This window comes from Rhineura floridana, chromosome 4 (assembly GCF_030035675.1).
Source record: "Rhineura floridana isolate rRhiFlo1 chromosome 4, rRhiFlo1.hap2, whole genome shotgun sequence".
In the NCBI taxonomy this organism is placed as follows: Eukaryota; Metazoa; Chordata; class Lepidosauria; order Squamata; family Rhineuridae; genus Rhineura; species Rhineura floridana.
In genome coordinates, this window is record NC_084483.1 from 22641573 (window position 1) to 22660597 (window position 19025).

The window sequence follows — 19025 nt, forward strand, 5'->3', positions numbered from 1 at the left end:
AAAACAAGCAGATTTTCACAGACATTTTCACCATTTAGTGATCATTTCACTGGCAAAAAACCCAAACAGACTTTAAAGTCATATTAAACACACACCATTAATTCTCTCTCTTTTGTAGTTAGATTATTTTTATGTGTTTTTATAGATTCCAAATGGTCTTTTTCTTTTTCCTCATAATATTTCAAGTGGCTATTACTTTTTTCTAGTTCTTCATTCGCTGGACGTAGCCCATCCTGGTAAGAACAAATCGTTATGAAATGTAAAGCAGTTTTAATAAAATGCAAATGGTACCCGAAGTGTTGAAGATTTAAGCTAAAATTGATAAATTTAGACTGCAATCTAATACACACTTACCTGGAAGTAGGTCCCACTGAACCCAATGAAGCTTACTTTTGAGTAGACAAGTTCTGGACTGCAGCTGTAATCATATTCATGTACCTAATACCCTAAGTACAGTAAAACTGAGTAACAAATGTATAAATAAAACCATATTCTTGTATATATTAGGAAATAAATCCATTAATGCTATTACAAGATAATTATATTTTTAACATTGTAGATAAAACCCAAATCAGAAGATACCACTTTGGACCAACTCTTTTTAGGATGTAGCAAGATTTTTCATTGCACAGAAGTCAGGTGTGAAAAGGAAAAACAACATTTTATTCATTAAGAGCCACTGAGTTTTAATACATATCATATATTCTGGCAAGTATAGAAAAACCTTAAATTGCTTTTTTGCATTTTTCCCTGTATTTGGTGTAGATATGGTTGGCCTAATGAGGCCTGTAATACGTGATACATTTTATGTTGTTATGTATGTTTGGGGAAGGGAATGAATTCAGATTTGGTAAGAAAGTACTGAATGTATTTCAATTTTTCCAGAAATTTCAATTTTTCCAAAAGTGTTCTCTTAGAGTACTGGTTCCCAATCTTTATGAGTATGGTACCCCTCTGTAACCTCAAAACATTTCATGACCCCCACATGTTAATTGTTGCTGCTGCTGCTACTCTGGCCATCACCACGATTTGCATGCAGATGGAAAAACAGAGGCAGAAGAGAGAGATCCACCTGGCAGGAAATCAAAGCCCAATAAACAGGTAATAAATTTAAACACATGGTTCACACAAGCCTATACGCAAAGTCAAAATAGGAGCAAACTTGGGCTTCGGGGTGGGCAAATGCGCAGAGAGAGAAATAAAAAAGAGATACAAGTAATGCAAAGGGAAGGGGCAGGGTTAGAAGGAGGAAAGAGGGGTCAAGTTGTGGGTGGGCAAGAGGTTCGGTGGGTCAAAGAAGGCAGCAAGTAAAAGGAACTAGTGCCTGGAAGAGTGGAGCAGCCACATGGGAGGGAGAGCACTCACGACATGAGGGCAGGGGAGGAAGGAGGGGTGGAATAAAGTGGGCTGTGTGTCCATTCTAGGTGCTTGCTTTCTCAGAGTGACCTGTGGTGGCAGTGAGACCTCAAAACAAATATGCATGCTTCTACTCCTCTTCTTTCCTTCACTCCCCGTTCCTGTCCCCTTACACCAAAGTGAGTGTGTCCCTCAGGAAGAAGAGAGAAGTAGATGGTGAGCACGAGGGTGGAATCCTCAACTGTCTCCTCTTTCTCTCCCTCTCTTTCTGAGGCAAAGGAGTGAGGAGTGACCTCCCATTCTTTTCTCTCCCTCACCCCCCCCATCACCACCCCCTTCCCCTTAGCCTGGTAACGGCTTATGTGGGGCTACAGGAAAATGCACAGGGAAGGGAGAGTGTGCTGCCACTGCTGCGTGCCTCTCTTTCTGTGTTGTTCACATTGCAGGAGTCTGGTGGGTTATGGGAAGGGGTTGCGAGAAGGCCAGAGGATCCCCCTTCCCTACACACATCCCTCCCACTCAGTACATGTTCACCACCACATCTGTACTCCCCTTCTGCTATTGCTGCTGCCGCCACCAATTCGTGCAGCTTACAAAGGCTGGGGCTACCCTTCTCTGTAAGGAGCTGGGAGCTCTGGAAGAGCAATCAGCAGCTGGTCAGCAGATGGGATGAGGAGCTGGGCATGGAAGTTGCTCGCGCTTGCTCTGTTTGTTTCAGCCATCCTGAAGACTTTAAAAAATAATAATAAATAATTCCTCTCTTGGCTCTTCGCAGCCCCCCCCCCCCGGATGATTTCCTGGCCCCTCTGGGGAATCACTGTTTTAGAGCTTGAAAATTTCACCTCTCTAATATCAATTTAAAAGTGTAGCCAAATTGTTTTCCTCACATTTTGTTACAATTCTTCGAGGGTGATGCTACACATATTTCACATTTGGGATTGTATCTAACAGTGTTGCTCAGCTGATGGTAAGGTTCCATTAGTGGAATGAGGAAAGAAGCAACTTTCAGTAATTACCCCTCCCTTGTTCCCTCCCTGAATCTGCTCTGGAGAATACCCCCAAACACTATGGAGATTTAGGGGGGGACTGCTTCCTTTCCCATCCCACTGAAGAAAATGGACCATTGGTCTCACCTGAAGGGTGATTTTCATAGGAGGAATGCCATCAAGCGGGTAATAGCTCCACCTATCGTCCGAAGGCAAGAATGTTTTGAAGTCAAGACTAGGGGCGTCAGGCCCCTCCCACTCTCCAGTTCATTCGCAGCGAGTCCAAAGAGTAATATCTAAAAATGCAGGAAAGAAGACCAACAGGCCTACCAGCAAAGACATAACACAATAGCAATAATCATAATAATATGACCCTAACATAGCTATATAACAGTAATATCAGACTTGACTTCATTAGAAAGTCTAAATATAATAGCGTAACAAGAATATATAAAAACCCCAGAAAAACATCTAGATATCCTCCAATCTAGGGAGGGTCGTGATGGCATTCCTCCTATGAAAATCACCCTTCAAGTGAGACCAATGGTCCATTTTCCATAGGAGGAATGCCATCAAGCGGGATGTACCAAAGCAGCCCATAACAGGGAGGGACACCCACATCCTCATCATCATTAAGAACCTGTTGCAACACTCGCCTGCCAAAAGAGGCATCGGCAGAGGCATAACGGTCTATTTTGTAATGCCTTATAAACGAGTGTGGGGTAGACCAAACAGCAGCTCTGCAAATATCAGCAACAGGAGCGTTGGTAGCAAAAGCAGCCGTAGTGGCCGCTGACCTAGTGGAATGAGCTGTTATAGTAGCTGGAACTGGAAGCTTAAGGGACTCATAAGCTAAGGTAATACATGCACGCAACCAGCGGGATAAGGTGGAATTAGCTACTTTATGCCCCATAGACCTTGGATGAAAGGATACAAACAAAAACTCAGTTCATCGTATCTCCTGGGTCCTAGACAGGTAGGTCTTGAGAGCCCTCCGAACATCCAATGAATGCCAAGCCTTCTCTAGAGGATGGGTAGGATTCGGACAAAATGAAGGAAGAACAATGTCCTGGTTGCAGTGGAAAACTGAATTGACCTTGGGACGGAAGGAAGGATCAGTTTTCAGCACAACAGAGTCCTTGCGAAAGACACAGAGATGGCGGGCAGAAGACAATGCGCCCAGTTCTGAAACTCGTCTTGTAGAGGTGATCGCAATCAGGAATGGGACCTTGAATGACAACAGACGTAAAGGCACAGTCCTAAGGGGCTCGAACGGAGGGCGTTGTAAAGCCTGTAGGACCTTCGACAAACTCCATGAGGGAAAACGGTGGAATACAGCCGGTGAGCGTAACGCAGTTCCCTTCAGAAAACGTTGGATGAACGGGTGCGAGGCAATAGGAGCACCAGCGTAGGACACTGAGAGAATGGAAGACAGATTGGACGCATGTCTATGTAAAGTGTTGGGTCTAAGTCCCATCAGGAGGCCCCTATGAGACTGACACCACCTGGAGAATGCCGCCCAAATATGTTGATATATACGGGTGGTGAATGGTCGTCTCGAGGCCAAGATAATGTCAATAACAGCATCAGACAGACCAGCAGATCTTAAATGTCCCCGTTCAAAGCCACGCTGTTAGCTTGAGCCAACTGGGATCCTGATGCAATATTGAGCCCTGGGACAAGAGGTCTGGCCTGACCGGGAGTGTCCAAGGATCTGTCACTGACATGGCAAGGAGATCCGAGAACCACGGTCGACGGGGCCAATATGGGGCTATCAGAAACAGTTTGGCCCTCTCGCGTTGTGCCTTTCTCAAGGTTCTGGCTAAGAGTGGTATTGGAGAGAAGGCGTACACTAGGCCATCCGGCCACGGTAGCGAGAGGGCATCCACCGCTTCCGCTGTCATGTCCAGGTATCGAGCGAAGTACCTGGGTAGCTGGCAATTGCGACTGGAGGCAAATAGATCGAATGAGAAGACGCCAAACCGACACCAGAGAAGATGGAAAATGGTTGGATGAAGTTTCCATTCACCCGGACAGACCTGTTGTCTGCTGAGCCAGCCTGCTGTCACATTACAAATTCCTCTGAGATGTTCTGCCTTTAAGGGTCTCAGATGTTGCTCTGCCCAGTCGAAGATGAGGGAAGCTAGGTTCTGCAGAGGACGGGACCTGGTCCCCTTTTGTCTGTTCAAATGAGATTTGGCACACGTGTTGTCCGTTCGAATGAGAACATGGTCCAAGTGGAACAGAGACTGAAAATGGAGCAGGGCCAAGTGGACAGCCTTCAGTTCTGGCCAATTAATACTCTGAGTCTGCTCTGCTGTGTTCCAAACCCCCTGAACGAAGTGAGAGTTGCAGTGGGCTCCCCAGCCGAAGAGAATGGCATCTGTAGTAATAACAGTCCTGCGGGGTCCTCTGAAAGGAGTGCCCTGGGTGAGAGGTTGGACTCTCGTCCACCAGCGGAATGAAAGACGCAGTGCGGGGCCAAGGAACTTGCTTGATGATTTGACATGGCAATGTCCTGCTGAAACGGTAGCAAAACCCACTGGAGCTGGCGCGTAGGAGCTCGAGCCCATGGCACAATATGGATGGTGGACACCAACATTCCGATAGCCCTGGGCAGACGCATGAGGTCTGCGGTTGCGTGGTGCATCAGAGACCGTGCGATGTCTGTGATAGCATTTATACGGTCTGGAGACAGGAAGCACCGTCGCCTGTCGGGTGTCCAATATCGCCCCTAGTTGTAGGCGTTGGGTTGGTTGGAGATGGCTTTTGTCGAGATTGACTAGCCGGCCAGGGTAGATACGGACCCCTTGAAGCCAGAGGTAAGTCACTAGTATGAGTAGCACCTTGGTAAATACTCTTGGGGCAGAGGAGAGGCCGAACGGCATCGCTCAATATTGAATATGCTGGTGGCCGAAAGCAAACCGAAGGAATTTTCTGCGGGCTTTGCAAATAGGCACATGGAGATACGCTTCCTTTAGGTCGATAGAAGCCAGGAAGTCTCCTTCTTGAAGGCTGTCTGTAATAGAAGGAATGGAATTTGTCTGGAGGGGTAGCCCAAAACTCTATTGCATAGCCATAACAAAAAAGAACTCTGATACAGGCGACCTGAGTCAGACGTAGCCAATGGTCTCCAAACAGAAGTAGTCTACCCCCAACCGGTAACCAGGGTGGTAGACCAAGTGGCTCCGAAACGCCCTCTCCCCCTGAATAGAACTCAGACAGCACCTTGGTACACACCTCGATTGCAAGGTCTGAGACAGGAAGTGAGACGAGTAGAGCGCCGGTGGCAGAAGTTTTGCGCTGAAGACGATCGGACACTGGTTAGAGTAGCAATAGCGGCCTACCATGTGGCAACAAAGGCAGCAAAGAGGGATTTCTTTGCTGCCTCTATTGCGTCGGCAGAATGTTGTCCCAGGAGGTTGTTCCAAGTGGTCCGAAGCCTGGTCGGTCCAGTTGCGCAGGAACCCATGGAACATTCTAAAGCCTCCTGTGACATATTTGCTAAGCACTTTGCCGATAAAATCGAGCGTCTGAAGTGCACGATTCCGCACGCCGTGGATACAAGTAGTGGGCCAGAATCGGCCAGTTGCATTCTGGTCCGATGGGAGCGGTTTCAGCCTCTTCTCGCTGAGAAAGTGGACAAGGTGTTCTCTACTGTGAAGCCAACCACTTGTCTGCTCGATCCTTGCCCCCTCGTGGCTCACTGTGAGCTGCAAGGAGAAGCTGGGCGAAGGGATCAAGGCGGTGGTAAATGCATCCTTGGAAAAGGGTGCAATGCCATCAGCCCTCAAGGAGGCAGTGATACGGCCCATCTTGAAAAAGACCTCCTTGGATCCCCAAGAGTTGAAAAACTTTCACCCAGTTTCTAATTTACCATTCTTAGGCAAGGTGATAGAGCGAGTGGTGGCTAAACAACTACAGACGCACTTGGATGAAGCGGATTATTTAGATCCATTCCAATCGGGCTTCAGGACTGGACATGGAACTGAAACAGCCTTGGTCGCCCTGGTAGATGATATGAGGAGGGCGTTGGATAGGGGACAATATACCCTCCTCGTCCTCCTGATCTCTCAGCGGCTTTTGATACCGTCAACCACGGTATCTTGTTAAGCCGCCTAGAGGGATTGGGGATGGGGGGCACCGTTTTACGGTGGTTCCGTTCCTATCTCTCAGGCAGGTACCAACGGGTAGCATTGGGGGATGAGGTTTCAGACCCTTGGCCTCTCACTTGTGGAGTGCCAAAGGGTTCTATCCTCTCCCCCATGCTATTTAACATCTATGTGAAGCCGCTGGGAGCCATCATCAGGAGTTTGGGGCTGCAGTGTCACCAATATGCGGATGACACTCAGCTCTATCTCTCATTTAAGTCCTCACCAGAGGTGGCTGTGGAGACCATGTCCAAGTGCCTGGAGTCCGTTAGTGGATGGATGGGTGAGATCATGCTGAAGCTAAATCCTGATAAGACTGAGGTGTTACTCGTGGGTGATAAGAGAAGATTGGGAGACATCGACTTGGTGTTTAATGGGGTAAGATTACCCCTGAAGGATCAGGTCTGCAGCCTCGGGGTCATTCTTGACTCCCAGCTGTCCATGGAAGCTCAAGCTTCGGCAGTGAGCCGGGCAGCTTGGTATCAATTACATCTGATACAGAGGCTGCGACCCTACCTTCCTGTACAGCTTCTCCCGCGAGTGATACATGCCCTGGTCTCCTCTCGCTTAGACTATTGTAATGTGCTCTACGTGGGGTTACCCTTGAAGACGGTCCAGAAACTCCAGCTGGTGCAGAATGCGGCGGCACGCTTGATTACGCATAGCCGTCGCAGGGAACACATCACTCCGGTGTTGAGAGACCTTCACTGGCTACCAGTGGTTTACCGGGCCCAATTCAAGGTGTTGGTATTGACCTTTAAAACCCTATACAGTTTCGGCCCGGTTTATCTAAAGGACCACCTCCAGTATCACCAATTGAGCCGCCTTACAAGATCAGCCACGCAGGATCTCCTCTCGGTCCCACCGGCCAAAACAGCTCGGCTGGTGCGGACCAGAGAGAGGGCATTCTCAGTAGTGGCTCCCACCCTCTGGAATTCCCTCCCCTACGATCTTCGACATGCCTCCTCCCTGATGAGTTTTCGACGAGCGTTAAAGACCTGGCTCTTCAGGCAGGCCTACAGGAACTCGAGCTAGATTAGTTGTAATGTTTTAACTGATGTCTTGATGTTAGTTTTAATTGATGAATATGGTTATTTATTGTATTGTGTAATGTATTTATTGTATTTTATATTGTACTTGCTGCTGCTGTAAGTCGCCTAGAGTGTCCAAAATTGGACAGATAGGCGACTAACAAATTAAAGTTTATTATTATTATTATTATCGCTTCAGTACGGTTTGTGCTGGCGAGACCCTCCTCTATATGAGGACGTTGATGTACCTCTGCGCCCCTGGTACTGACCTCTGCCTGGAAAACGTCTGTTCCAGGCTCCCCTGGAGGGCCGGAAATCATAGTTTCGGAAATCGCGGTCTCGTCCCCCGGGCCGCGTTCCTCGAAAGGGCAGGGTCGTGCGATATGAGGAGAAACGTCTGAAAGGCCTGCGATCTGTGTCCCGGACAGTGACCAAGACAGGCTTTCGAGCATCCTTGGGGTCAACAAGCACTGCCTTTAGGGCTTCCTCACTGAAGAGTAATGATCCGGAATAAGGTGCCCTTGATAGATTAACTTTGGCTATAGAGTCAGCTTGCCAGTGACGAAGCCAGAGGGTCCGCCAAGCAACTACCTGTGCTGCCATAGCTCGTGCTCCCAGTTGATTTGCGTCCAAGGTGGCATCAGCTACAAACGCCGCTGTCTTGCACAATTTTATCAGTGATCTCCTGAGAGATACAGGATCAGGATTAGCATCCTCTAAAAGGTCATCCAACCACATCATCGCTGCCCTAGAGAAGATAGAAGCTGATGCAGAGGCTCGCATGGAGAAGGCGGTGGCCTCATGATTCTTGCGTAAGGCAAAGTCCAGCCTGCGCTCAGTGGCATCCTTTAGATGGGAATCTCCTTCCCTTGGCAAAAGGGATCTAGAGACTAGACTGGAAATCAGCTCGTCTATGCCAGGAATGGCCAGTCTACTGGTAAAGTCCGGAGCCAGAGAGTAAAGACTGTCAGCAAGTGCGTTAAAGCGGCGAGATTGTAATGGGTGAGACCATTCGTCCTTGGCCAGTTTCGCAATGGGATTTGGCACAGGGAGGTAGTGTTCTGCTGGTGCGGGGAATTTCAAGACCCTGGCTCCTATAATAGCGGAAGCGGCAGCTGCCGGTTGTATAGTTTGGAGACCAAGGGTGTTCAATACTCTGCGAGCAAGAGGTTGATAATCTGAGGCATCAAACAGGCGATAAGATGCATACTCCCCATGTTCCGAATGGTCACTCCATTCGTCTCCTTCAGCTTGCACAGCAAATGGTGACTCCTCCCCACAAGAAAAGTCATCAATAAATCTGCCTCTGGCAATGTCAAAAGGATTTGGGAGCATGATCGATTAGGCTCATTGCATACATATTGGTCCATACTGTGCTGAGGTATGGCGGGGACTTGCGGTGACTGTGTTTGAGTGAAACACGACAGCATGCCTTGTAGTTGTGATATGAACTCATGAGACAGCTGCAGCCCCGGCGAAGTAGAAGGTTGCGCTTGTAGATGTGGTTCAGCAGGCTGTGATGATGAATAAGGCATAGGAGGTAATATGAGAGGAGGGTGGGTGGCTGCTGGTTGGTCAGGAAACCCAGCAAAGTCCTCCTCCTCGGAGGAAGCAGTGGGAGAGTGAAATATATTCGTTAATTGTTCTTGGGCTGCTCCTTCAGAAGCCGGAACAGAGACATAGCGTGGGCGCTTGGATGTGCTGTGGCTGGAAAGATGTTTAATTTTGGCAACGGCTTTAGTGTGCTTATGCTTGGCCGCCTTAGATAGTTTCGGCTTGGCTGTCTGAGTCGTCGCTGGCTGTTCCGCCATCTTATATCTTCTATGGGTTTAAATACACGGCCACGGATGGGGCAGAATGCACAGACCCGAACAGGCTCAGTACATGACCACGGATGGGGTAGAATGCACTGGCAGATGGCTAAGTACACGGCCACGGATGGGGCAGAATGTACAATGTTAATAGCGTTGGTACATGGCCATGGATGGGGCAGAATGTACAGTATCAATAGCCTTGGTACATGGCCACGGATGGGGAAGAATGTACAGTTCAAAAGTCTTGGTACACGGCCACGGATGGGGCAGAATGTACAGTTCAAACAGCTTTGCACAGTATCAACAGTCTTAGTACACGGCCACGAGTGGGGCAGAATGTACAGTTCAAACAGGATTCGTATAGTATCAACAGCCTTGGTACACGGCCACGGGTGGGGCAGAATGTACAGTTCAAACAGGTTTTGTATAGTCTCAACAGCTTTGATACATGGCCACGGATGGAGCAGAATGTATAGATCAAACAGTCCAGTACACGGCCACGGATGGGGCAGAATGTACAGCGAAAACAGCCTTGATGATACAGTCACAGACGAATATGTGCTGGAGCAAATAGTAGTAAGCGGCAGCAGCAGCAGATTTAATAAAGGAACCTGTGTGGGACTATAGGATCCTATCTGCAGTACACACACAACGGGTAGATCGCGCTGTAGGAGCTGACTTGAAGCCTTTGGCTTTGCTAACCACAGCGCTTGTAAGCTAGGGCCCCCTTTTTTGTACTGAATAGGCTGACACAAAAGGCGGGAAACTAGGGACAAATAAAATGGCGCCCGTGAAAAAAGGCAGGAATTTTAGCCAATCAGAAGACCGCAGGGCGATGAAGAAGCAATGGCGGTCACAAAGGAGCACCAGCGAGCTCAGAATGGAGACCGGCAAAAAATGGTCATAGGGAAGCGGCCTGAAAGACGCTTTATAGCTGCAGGACTGAGAGATTTAATCACGGGTTGAAAGGCCAGCCAGTTAAATAACTGCTGAAAGCAGGGTTGCGAGATAATTCCCTGCAGCCGCTGGGGACAGCCAACGGCAAAAGGAACTGTAAAGGGAAGGAGCCGCCGCCGCAGACTCCGAAGGCAGCCGCGGAGAGATTTAAAATGCCACAGAACTAGACCGGGGAGGTAAAGGGACTCTAAAGGCAAAAAGAGCTGCAGCCGCAGGCTCTAGAACAGGAAAAAACAGTGGCACAGAGCAGGGAGCTGCAGCCGCAACTCCTGGATTAAGGCTGCGTCCGCCGCCAAAGGGAGGGAGAGCTGCAGCCGCGGTCTCCCAATAATCACCGTTCAGCTAGACAACAGTACGGAAAAAAGTGGCAGCAGGGAACAGGCAGCTGCAGCCGCAAGCCCCGGTTTAAAGCTTTGTCCGCTGCCTATAGAAGAGAGAACCACAGCCGCGGTCTCTCTGAAGCGCCGTAAGGCAACTTCCTGGGGAAAAAACCACAGGGAAAAGAGAACCCTCCAAAGAAATTCCCCAGGGACAACAACTGATTTAAACAAATGATTTGAAAACACAAGAAGACAGGGCAGAGACGTAAACGGACACACACAAATCTCCCACCCTGTCACACAAAACACGAAAGACTTATCTATAAGCTACGCTATCAGTAATCAAACTTGTTCGGTACGAGGCAAGAATGAACTGGAGAGTGGGAAGGGCCTGACGACCCTAGTCTTGACTTCAAAACATTCTTGCCTTTGGACAATAGGTGGAGCTATTACCCGCTTGATGGCATTCCTCCTATGGAAAATCTTACCATCAGCTAAGCAACATAATTAGATACAACCCATGGTCTGTAGATTCTCTGCAGGAATTATAATTATAATAATATATCATTAGTTTTTGCACCTGGACTTGTTCAGTTTCTTCTGTGACTTGATGGATTTTTTCTATAACTGCTTCTAATTTATGTTCTGCCTCTTGTAGAATATGTTTCATTCCCTCCATTTTCTTTTGATGCTGAAGTATACCCTCCTTAACAGCTTCCATTTTTCTCTTGTTATCTTGGGCTTCTTCTTCCTGTTAAGAAGATTTCCAGGTTATGTTTAAGCTACTTTGAATTGCTGACCATTAAAATGGGCTGTAATCTAATTTATTTAAAAGCACTTTTATACCACTATATGTTTAAAAATATCCAAAGCAGTATACAGATAATAACATTATAAAACAATTAATTGGCTTAAAACCGTGTTATAAGAAATTTAAGCTACAGAAGAGACATTTGGTCTTACCGTGAAATCGGTCTTCTCTGTGCATGTCAAAGATGATATCAGGTGAGTAACTAGCTCCACCTAGTGGTTGAAGGCAAAAGAGTACTGCTGACGTTTTACTGTAGGTCCGTTCCCAGTCTGCGCCTGCTCCGTCCGCAGTTTTTTAATAACAAGCCCACAGAAAGAAATGAAATAATACCACAAAAAGACAAGACAACAGTACTCATACACTCTCCGCTCAAGGTCTAACAGCGCTTGGACAGGCAGCCCAGCCATCATAGGGAGCGGCCCTGATATCATCTTTGACATGCACAGAGAAGACCGATTTCACGGTAAGACCAAATGTCTCTTCTCCTGTGCATGGAAAGATGATATCAGGTGGGACATACCAAAGCTGACCCATGTAGGGTGGGAATACTGCTGGGCTATGGGTACTAGTGATCTGAGAGGACATGCTGTAGCACCCTCCTACCAAAGGCTGCCTCGGCTGAAGCATAGGAGTCTATTTTATAATGTTTAATGAAGGTATTGGGAGTGGCCCATGCGGCTGCCCTACATATCTCCCCCAGAGAGGCATTATGGGAAAAGGCCGCTGATGTGGCCGCCGCCCTAGTAGAATGAGCTACCAACCCGGCGGGCCGGGATAATCTTAGAGAGGCATATGCCAAGGAAATGCATGCCTTGATCCACCTGGCTAGTGTAGATGTGGTGACTGTATTCCCCATGGATTTTGGGTGAAAGGAGACAAACAAATTATCTGTTTTCCGAAATGATTTAGTCTTGGAAATATAAACTTTAAGGGCTCTTCTCACATCAAGAGAGTGCCAGGCTTTTTCTAAAGGATGGACAGGATTTGGACAGAAGGATGGTAAGACCAGCTCCTGCTGACAATGGAAGGCAGACAACACTTTGGGATGAAAGGAAGGGACAGTACGGAGGACTACTCTATCCTTATGGAATACACAAAAAATTTTATGGACAGACAGGGCATTCAATTCAGACACTCGACGGGCCGAAGTAATGGCCACGAGAAACAAGACCTTAAAGGAAAGAAGACGGAGAGAAACTTGACTCAGGGGTTCGAATGGAGGTTTTTGAAGGGCTGACAAAACCTTATGCAGATCCCAAGTTGGGTAGCGATGCACCGTAGGAGGTGCAGTTATCGTTGCTCCCCTGAGGAAACGCTTGATGAAGGGGTGAGATCCGATTGGCTTATCCGGGGATCTGGAGAGGGTTGCCGATAAGGCTGAAACTTGGTGCCTCAGGGTGTTTGGTCTGAGACCCAAAGGTACGCCATCTTGCAGGAAGGAAAAGATTTCTTTTACTCCCGCCTTTCGAGGAAGAACCCCTTGTTTCTGCGACCAGGATGAGAAGGCCTTCCAAGTGCTTTCATAAATTCTGAGTGTGGATGGGCGTCTAGAAGCCATCATGGTTTCTATTACTTGCGGAGAGATGCCTCTTTTCAAGAGTCTCTTCCGTTCAAGTTCCAGACATGAAGTGCCCACCACTCTGGGTCTGGGTGCTGGAGCTGTCCCTGAGAGAGCAGGTCCGTTCGCACTGGAATCTTCCATGGTGGTTCCACCGACAGGTCGAGAAGGTCTGGAAACCAAGGTCTCCTTGGCCACCATGGAGCCACCAACAGAAGTGCTGTCCTTTCGGCACGAAGTTTTTTGAGTACCCTGGAAATCACTGGAATTGGAGGAAATGCATATAGTCTGCCCGGAGGCCACTGGGAAGTCAAGGCATTTATCCCTTCCGCGCCTGGTGACAGGTATCGGGAGAAGAACCTCTGCACCTGCCGATTGGCACTGGTGGCAAAGAGGTCTACTTGAATGTGGCCAAAACGTTCCACTATTTGACGAAAGGACTGTGGGTGAAGTCTCCATTCTCCTTGAATCAGCTTCTCCCGACTGAGCCAGTCCGCTTGGCTGTTGTCCTCCCCCTTGAGGTATTCTGCCGCTATCGATATGATATTGGGCTCCACCCACTGGAAGAGGAGAAAGGCCTCCTTCTGAAGAATGAGGGAGCGTGTGCCTCCCTGACGGTTTAAATACGATTTGGCCGACACGTTCTGTTCTGACAAGCACTGCCCCTAACCGTCTGGTGTTCGCAAAGTGCCTGAGGGCCAGACAAACTGCGCGTAGTTCGAGTAGGTTGATCAGCAGTGCGGATTCCTGAGCCGACCACATGCCTTGAATCATCTGCCCGTCGCAGATGGCTCCCCATCCGGATAAGCTGGCATCGGACGTTATCAGGGTGTGGAGTGGATCCTGGAAAGGGATGCCTCGCGTCAGGTTGAGCTCTTGGGTCCACCAGAACAGCGACTGACGAACCTGTGGCGACAGAGCAACCATGCGGTGGTGCCTGGACGCTATGTCGTTCTGGAATGGCAGCAGCGCCCACTGAAGAGTGCGGGAATGATGACGTGCCCATGGTGTCGTTTGGAACATGGATACCATCAAACCGAGAAGTGCTGCCAACTCCATCAGGTCTGTAGAGGTGGAGGATAGGACATGCAACACCACTTTGCGGATCTTGCTGATCCTGTCTGAAGATAGCGTAATGAGGCCATTTTGAGAGTCTATAGTGGCTCCCAAATGTGTGATGCGTCTGGACGGAAAGAGATGACTCTTGGCTTCGTTGATCAGGAAACCATGATCCTTTAGACAGGTCAGGGTGACATGGAGGTCCTCCCATGCCTTGTGTAACGATGGTGAGCGGATCAGAAAATCGTCCAGATAAGGAAAAATATAAATCCCCTGTGTCCTGAGGTGTGCCACCAGGGTAACCACTATCTTGGTGAATGTCCTGGGAGCAGACGACAGGCCAAAGGGCATGGCCCTGAACTGATAATGGTCTTGTCCCACCGCGAAGCGCAGATACCTTCTGTGAGGGGGAAAAATTGGAATGTGCAGGTAGGCTTCCTTCAGGTCGATAGATGAGAGGAAGTCCCCTAGCCTCAGCGCTTCTTTGATGGAAAGTAAGGTCTCCATCCGAAATTTGCGGTACTTTATGAAGCAATTTAGAGTCTTGAGGTCTAATACTGGCCTGGATGAACCGTCTTTTTTGTCGACGGTGAAGAACAGAGAGTAGTTTCCCAGGAACCTCTCCCCTGGAGGTACTGCCTCGATAGCTGCCATGCGTAGGAGATGGGAAACTGATCTCAAAACTTTGCCCCTTTTGTGTGGATTTGCTGACAGAGGGGATGGAAGGAATCTCGCCGGAGGGGTGGAGGAAAACTCCAGGCGAAGGCCGTATCGAAGAGTGCGGAGGACCCAGCGATCGGAGGATAGGTCCTCCCATCGGTGAGCAAAGCGTTGGAGACGGCCTCCCACCGGCGAGGTGGAGGCGTCAGAACTGATTTCTGTTTCCACGTGCCTGGGATGCAAGGCCGGATCGACCTGGGAGGTGTTGCTGGGACTTAAGTTGGTTGCGCTGTCTGTTCCAGAAGGGACGGCTGGAGCGGGCGTCCTTCTGTCTTCCAAAGGGACGTGAGCCCCGAAAGGACTGCGACAAGTGATATGGATGGAATGAGCAGCGAAAGGTCCTTCCATCCTCCCTTTTTCTGGTGGATGGCATGGACTTTTTCTTTTCCTTGGTTTCTAATATGTTGGCGAGGGCAGTGTCCCCAAATAATTTGCCACCCACGTAGGGTTCCGAGGCAAGATTCGAACGAGCTGCAGGGTCTGCATCCCAATGTCGAAGCCAAAGGGTCCTTCGCGTGAAGATCCCTGCAGTGAGAGACCTAGCTGCAAACTGCATGGCGTCCATTGACGCATCTGCCATGAAGGTAACTGCCCGAGAGACCTTCAGCAGAGATTTGCGTATCCGGGCTGCATCCTGCTGTGGGCCATCTAGCAGGTCTTCCAACCACAGTAGGGAGGCTCGAGCAAACACAGAAGAGGCTGCTGCTGCCCTGATTGAAAGCGCACTAGCCTCGTGCACTCTTCTAAGTCCCTGGTCCATCTTGCGCTCAGTAGGATCCTTAAGGTGAGCATCTGAGTCTTTAGGATTCAATGATGGGTTCAATAGATTGACTATAGGCGCGTCTATGAGCGGGACTTTCAACTGATCCATGATCGGTTGTTCCAGTATATAATATTTGTTGGCTACCGAAACTGATTTTTTGAATTGCAAGGGAATGTCAAATTCTGATTTGAGCACCTTGGGGAGAAGAGAAGGAAGCTTCAATACTCTAGACCTAGGCTGTGGATCTGGACATACTGCTGAGACTCTCGAGGAGGGTGGAGTAGGAGGATCCTCTGTAGAGGTGAGGGTAAGAGCCTCCATCGCTTTGCATAGCAGAGGAAGGAAATGAGCCTCTTGAAATATTCTAGTAGATAAAATCTCCTCAGATTCTGATTCCCCACTCCATTCCTCTTCATCCAACACAATCAAGTCATTTTCTGTGTCTATAAGCTCCTGTTCTGGGAGCTGAAGGTGTCTGCCCTGCGATGCAGCATAGGGGTCTGGGGATGTGCGGCCCGGGGAAGGGCGTGTGTTCGCCCTCGGGTGCCTTGAGGGTTGTGAGCCTGACGCAGTTTGAGAAGACAAATCTCTAGTCAGATCCATTAAAAGGGCATCCTTAAGCTGTTCTTTTAATTGCTGAATTGAATGTGCTGAAAGCTGCAGCTGAATAGGGCGGGCTTGAGTGTGAGATGGATAAAGCCTGTGCCCACCAGCATCATGAATTTGTTGGACAGGGATTGGCTCCTCCAAAAACCCTGTGAAAGCCTCGGGCGAGGAGTTGTTAGAAAAAATAGCGTCTAAGGAAGGGTGAGACTGGCCACCTTCCCCATCAGACAGGGGTTCCAGGTCCCTCTGGTCCCTTGAGTGGTGGTAGGAATCTTGACCTTCTCTACAGGTTCCCTTATGTGGAACAGGAATCCTGCCTTCTGCAGCCACCCTGCCCGCCAAAACCTGAGCCTCAGCCACCTCGTCCCTGACGGTAGAGGGGCGGGCCACCACTGTTTCAGAATGATCCCCCGAAGAATGAGCCTGCTCTGATCCCAGGATGGGACTGAGTTCTGGCACTGCGCCTGTTGCTGGCTTGCGGGGAAGCACTTTCGACCCCTTTGAGAGGTGCTTTGTTTTGTGTGTGGCTTTCCCCATAGCGGGCACACACTGCGGGACTTACGGGGTTAATGAAAATATGAATGGAAGGCTCCCGCTGGTAATGATTGACAACGCTGTCTAATAAGCGGCTAGGTAAAGCAGAAAGATTAGAAGCTGTTGCCGCCGACCTGCTATGGCGTCTGTGCGTCTGCCCCTCCCCGCTATGAAGCAGGGAAAACGAAGCCGCTTGAAAGGGAGCGCGAAAATCCGAGGCGTGGGCCTGAGTTCCGAGCTCCGGTGAAATTCGCCTCTAAGGCTAATGCTGCCGACGCTATGAGTTGCTGACTAGGAGGAACGGTAGCAAATTCGGCTGGGGAGGGAGCCTGAAGAGGCCAATGGCCCCAGGAGCCGTGGGGAGGGGCTGAATGCTCCTCGCCACCGAGAAAAATCCGGAGGAAAGACACAAGGAGCTTTTTTGTTTTTTTGTTTTTAAACTTTAAACAGCAGGGGAAGACAAAACATATACTGAGGGCAAGAAACCGGTAAGACTTAAAAGACAAACAATACAAGCCTGAACCGACGGAGACAGAGAGGAATCAACCAGATTCGGTGAAGGCAAAAGAGAAAAACTGCGGACGGAGCAGGCGCAGACTGGGAACGGACCTACAGTAAAACGTCAGCAGTACTCTTTTGCTTTCAACCACTAGGTGGAGCTAGTTACCCACCTGATATCATCTTTCCATGCACAGGAGAATATCTGTTTATGCAGTAGTATAACCAGTACTAGCCATTATGGAATGCCTGGGTTAACAAATATACTTCTAATATGTGATGAAAACAAAGTCATTGATGCATGTTTGATGTTTTTAGGGGAAGCTGTTCCACAAGGTGGTTGTGGCTGTCTTCTAGGTGGTTGCAAGATGTATGCCGTGATGTACGCTTTGGTGAACCATTGGGTATTTTCGTTTGCTATGGTTGTTTCTTTGGGAAAGGGAATCTTCTACAAGTAGTATACTTGTTCAACAAAAATAAAAAAGATGTATTGATGGCTGTGACACCATCAAGAGGGCCTCTTCTGCTCATCCCTGTGAGGTGTCAAGTCTATGTAGAAGGAGTTGTTTATGGCTTTAAGGTTTTGCAGCAAAACCTTAAACCTGGCTTGGTAGCAAACATGCTTGTGATAAGTTGCTCCAGTGATTAACCAAGCCACTGTATTCTGCATCAGCTGCAGCTTCTTAACCACCTTAAGGGCGGTCCCACAGAGTGCACTGCAGTTATCCATTATTGAGATTACCATTGCATAGTTTACTATGCCAAGCTATCCCTGTGCAGGAATGATCATAACTAGCGGACCAAATGGATTGTCATAACAAAAATCACTCTCTGCCACCAGCACAAACACTGCTTTGATATAAAAAATAAGTACTTATAAAAGTAGGAAGTGCCCAATTCTTACTAATGTAGAGACAACTACTGACTGGTGTTCTTCTACATTCTCAAGATCCATAATTTCTAGCTTTGTTTTTCTCATTTTTACCTGTAATGACAATAAAGAGAAATGCTATGGAAAGAATTCATATTGTATTTAATAGAGACATTTAGGCTGCAATCCTCTATACACTTACACAATGGAGTTTACTCTGAGTAGACACGAGTAAGATTTCGCTGCTGGCTTTTTGAATTAGATATGGCTAAAAGCACCTAAAAAATTTTTTTTTAAACTGATGACCTATACAAATCACATTGGAAAAGGAAACCTGAGCTCAGATTATGTGATCTGAGAATCACAAAGGGAATATGAGTTATAAATGGAACAATTAAGAAACCAAATGTAATTGATGTTTAAAGGTAAAGGTGTCCCCGCACTTGTAGTGCGAGTCATTTCCGACTCTTAGGGTGACGTCTTGCAACGTTTACTAGGCAGACCGTATATATGGGGTGGGATTGCCAGTTCCTTCCCCGGCCTTTCTTTACCCCCCAGCATATGCCAGGTACTCATCTTACCGACCACGGATGGATGGAAGGCTGAGTGGACCTCGACCCCTTTTACCGGAGATTCAACTTCCTCCTTCCGTTGGAATCGAACTCCGGCCATGAGCTGAGCTTCGGCTGCATTACCGCTCATAAATTATACCGCTCATAAATTATATGGTAGGGAGAGACATTTTCCCCTACTCATAACTCATCTTTGGGTCTATCTGAGCCATTTAATATTTTTTATTAGACAGTTTCTTCAATTACATGAAGCCTTTTATTCAAATATGGTTTCTATTCATGGCAGTAGATTAATCTGCAGGAGAATGTGATTAATCTGCAGGGTGGATACAAGCTACTGGCATCAAGAGGGCATAGATTAATATTCAAGTTTATTCCAGTTATTTTTCTCCATACATTATGAGTTATCACAGAACAA

At 48.2% G+C, this 19025-nt stretch overlaps 1 protein-coding gene across 7 annotated transcripts in view; it reads right to left on the minus strand.

Annotated features, from left to right (window-relative positions):
• The window catches only part of SMC6 (structural maintenance of chromosomes 6), a 104192-nt gene that overhangs the window by 19825 nt on the left and 65342 nt on the right, over positions 1-19025 (minus strand). For 6 of the 7 annotated variants that reach the window (XM_061622637.1, XM_061622634.1, XM_061622636.1 and 3 more), the window contains 3 exons: positions 18069-18149; positions 11196-11366; positions 96-233 (listed from right to left, as the gene is read on the minus strand). In XM_061622637.1, the coding sequence (XP_061478621.1) occupies positions 96-233; positions 11196-11366; positions 18069-18149 (390 nt within the window). The remainder of the gene's footprint in view (positions 1-95; positions 234-11195; positions 11367-18068; positions 18150-19025) is intronic. The other variant, XM_061622640.1, reaches the window with a different exon arrangement.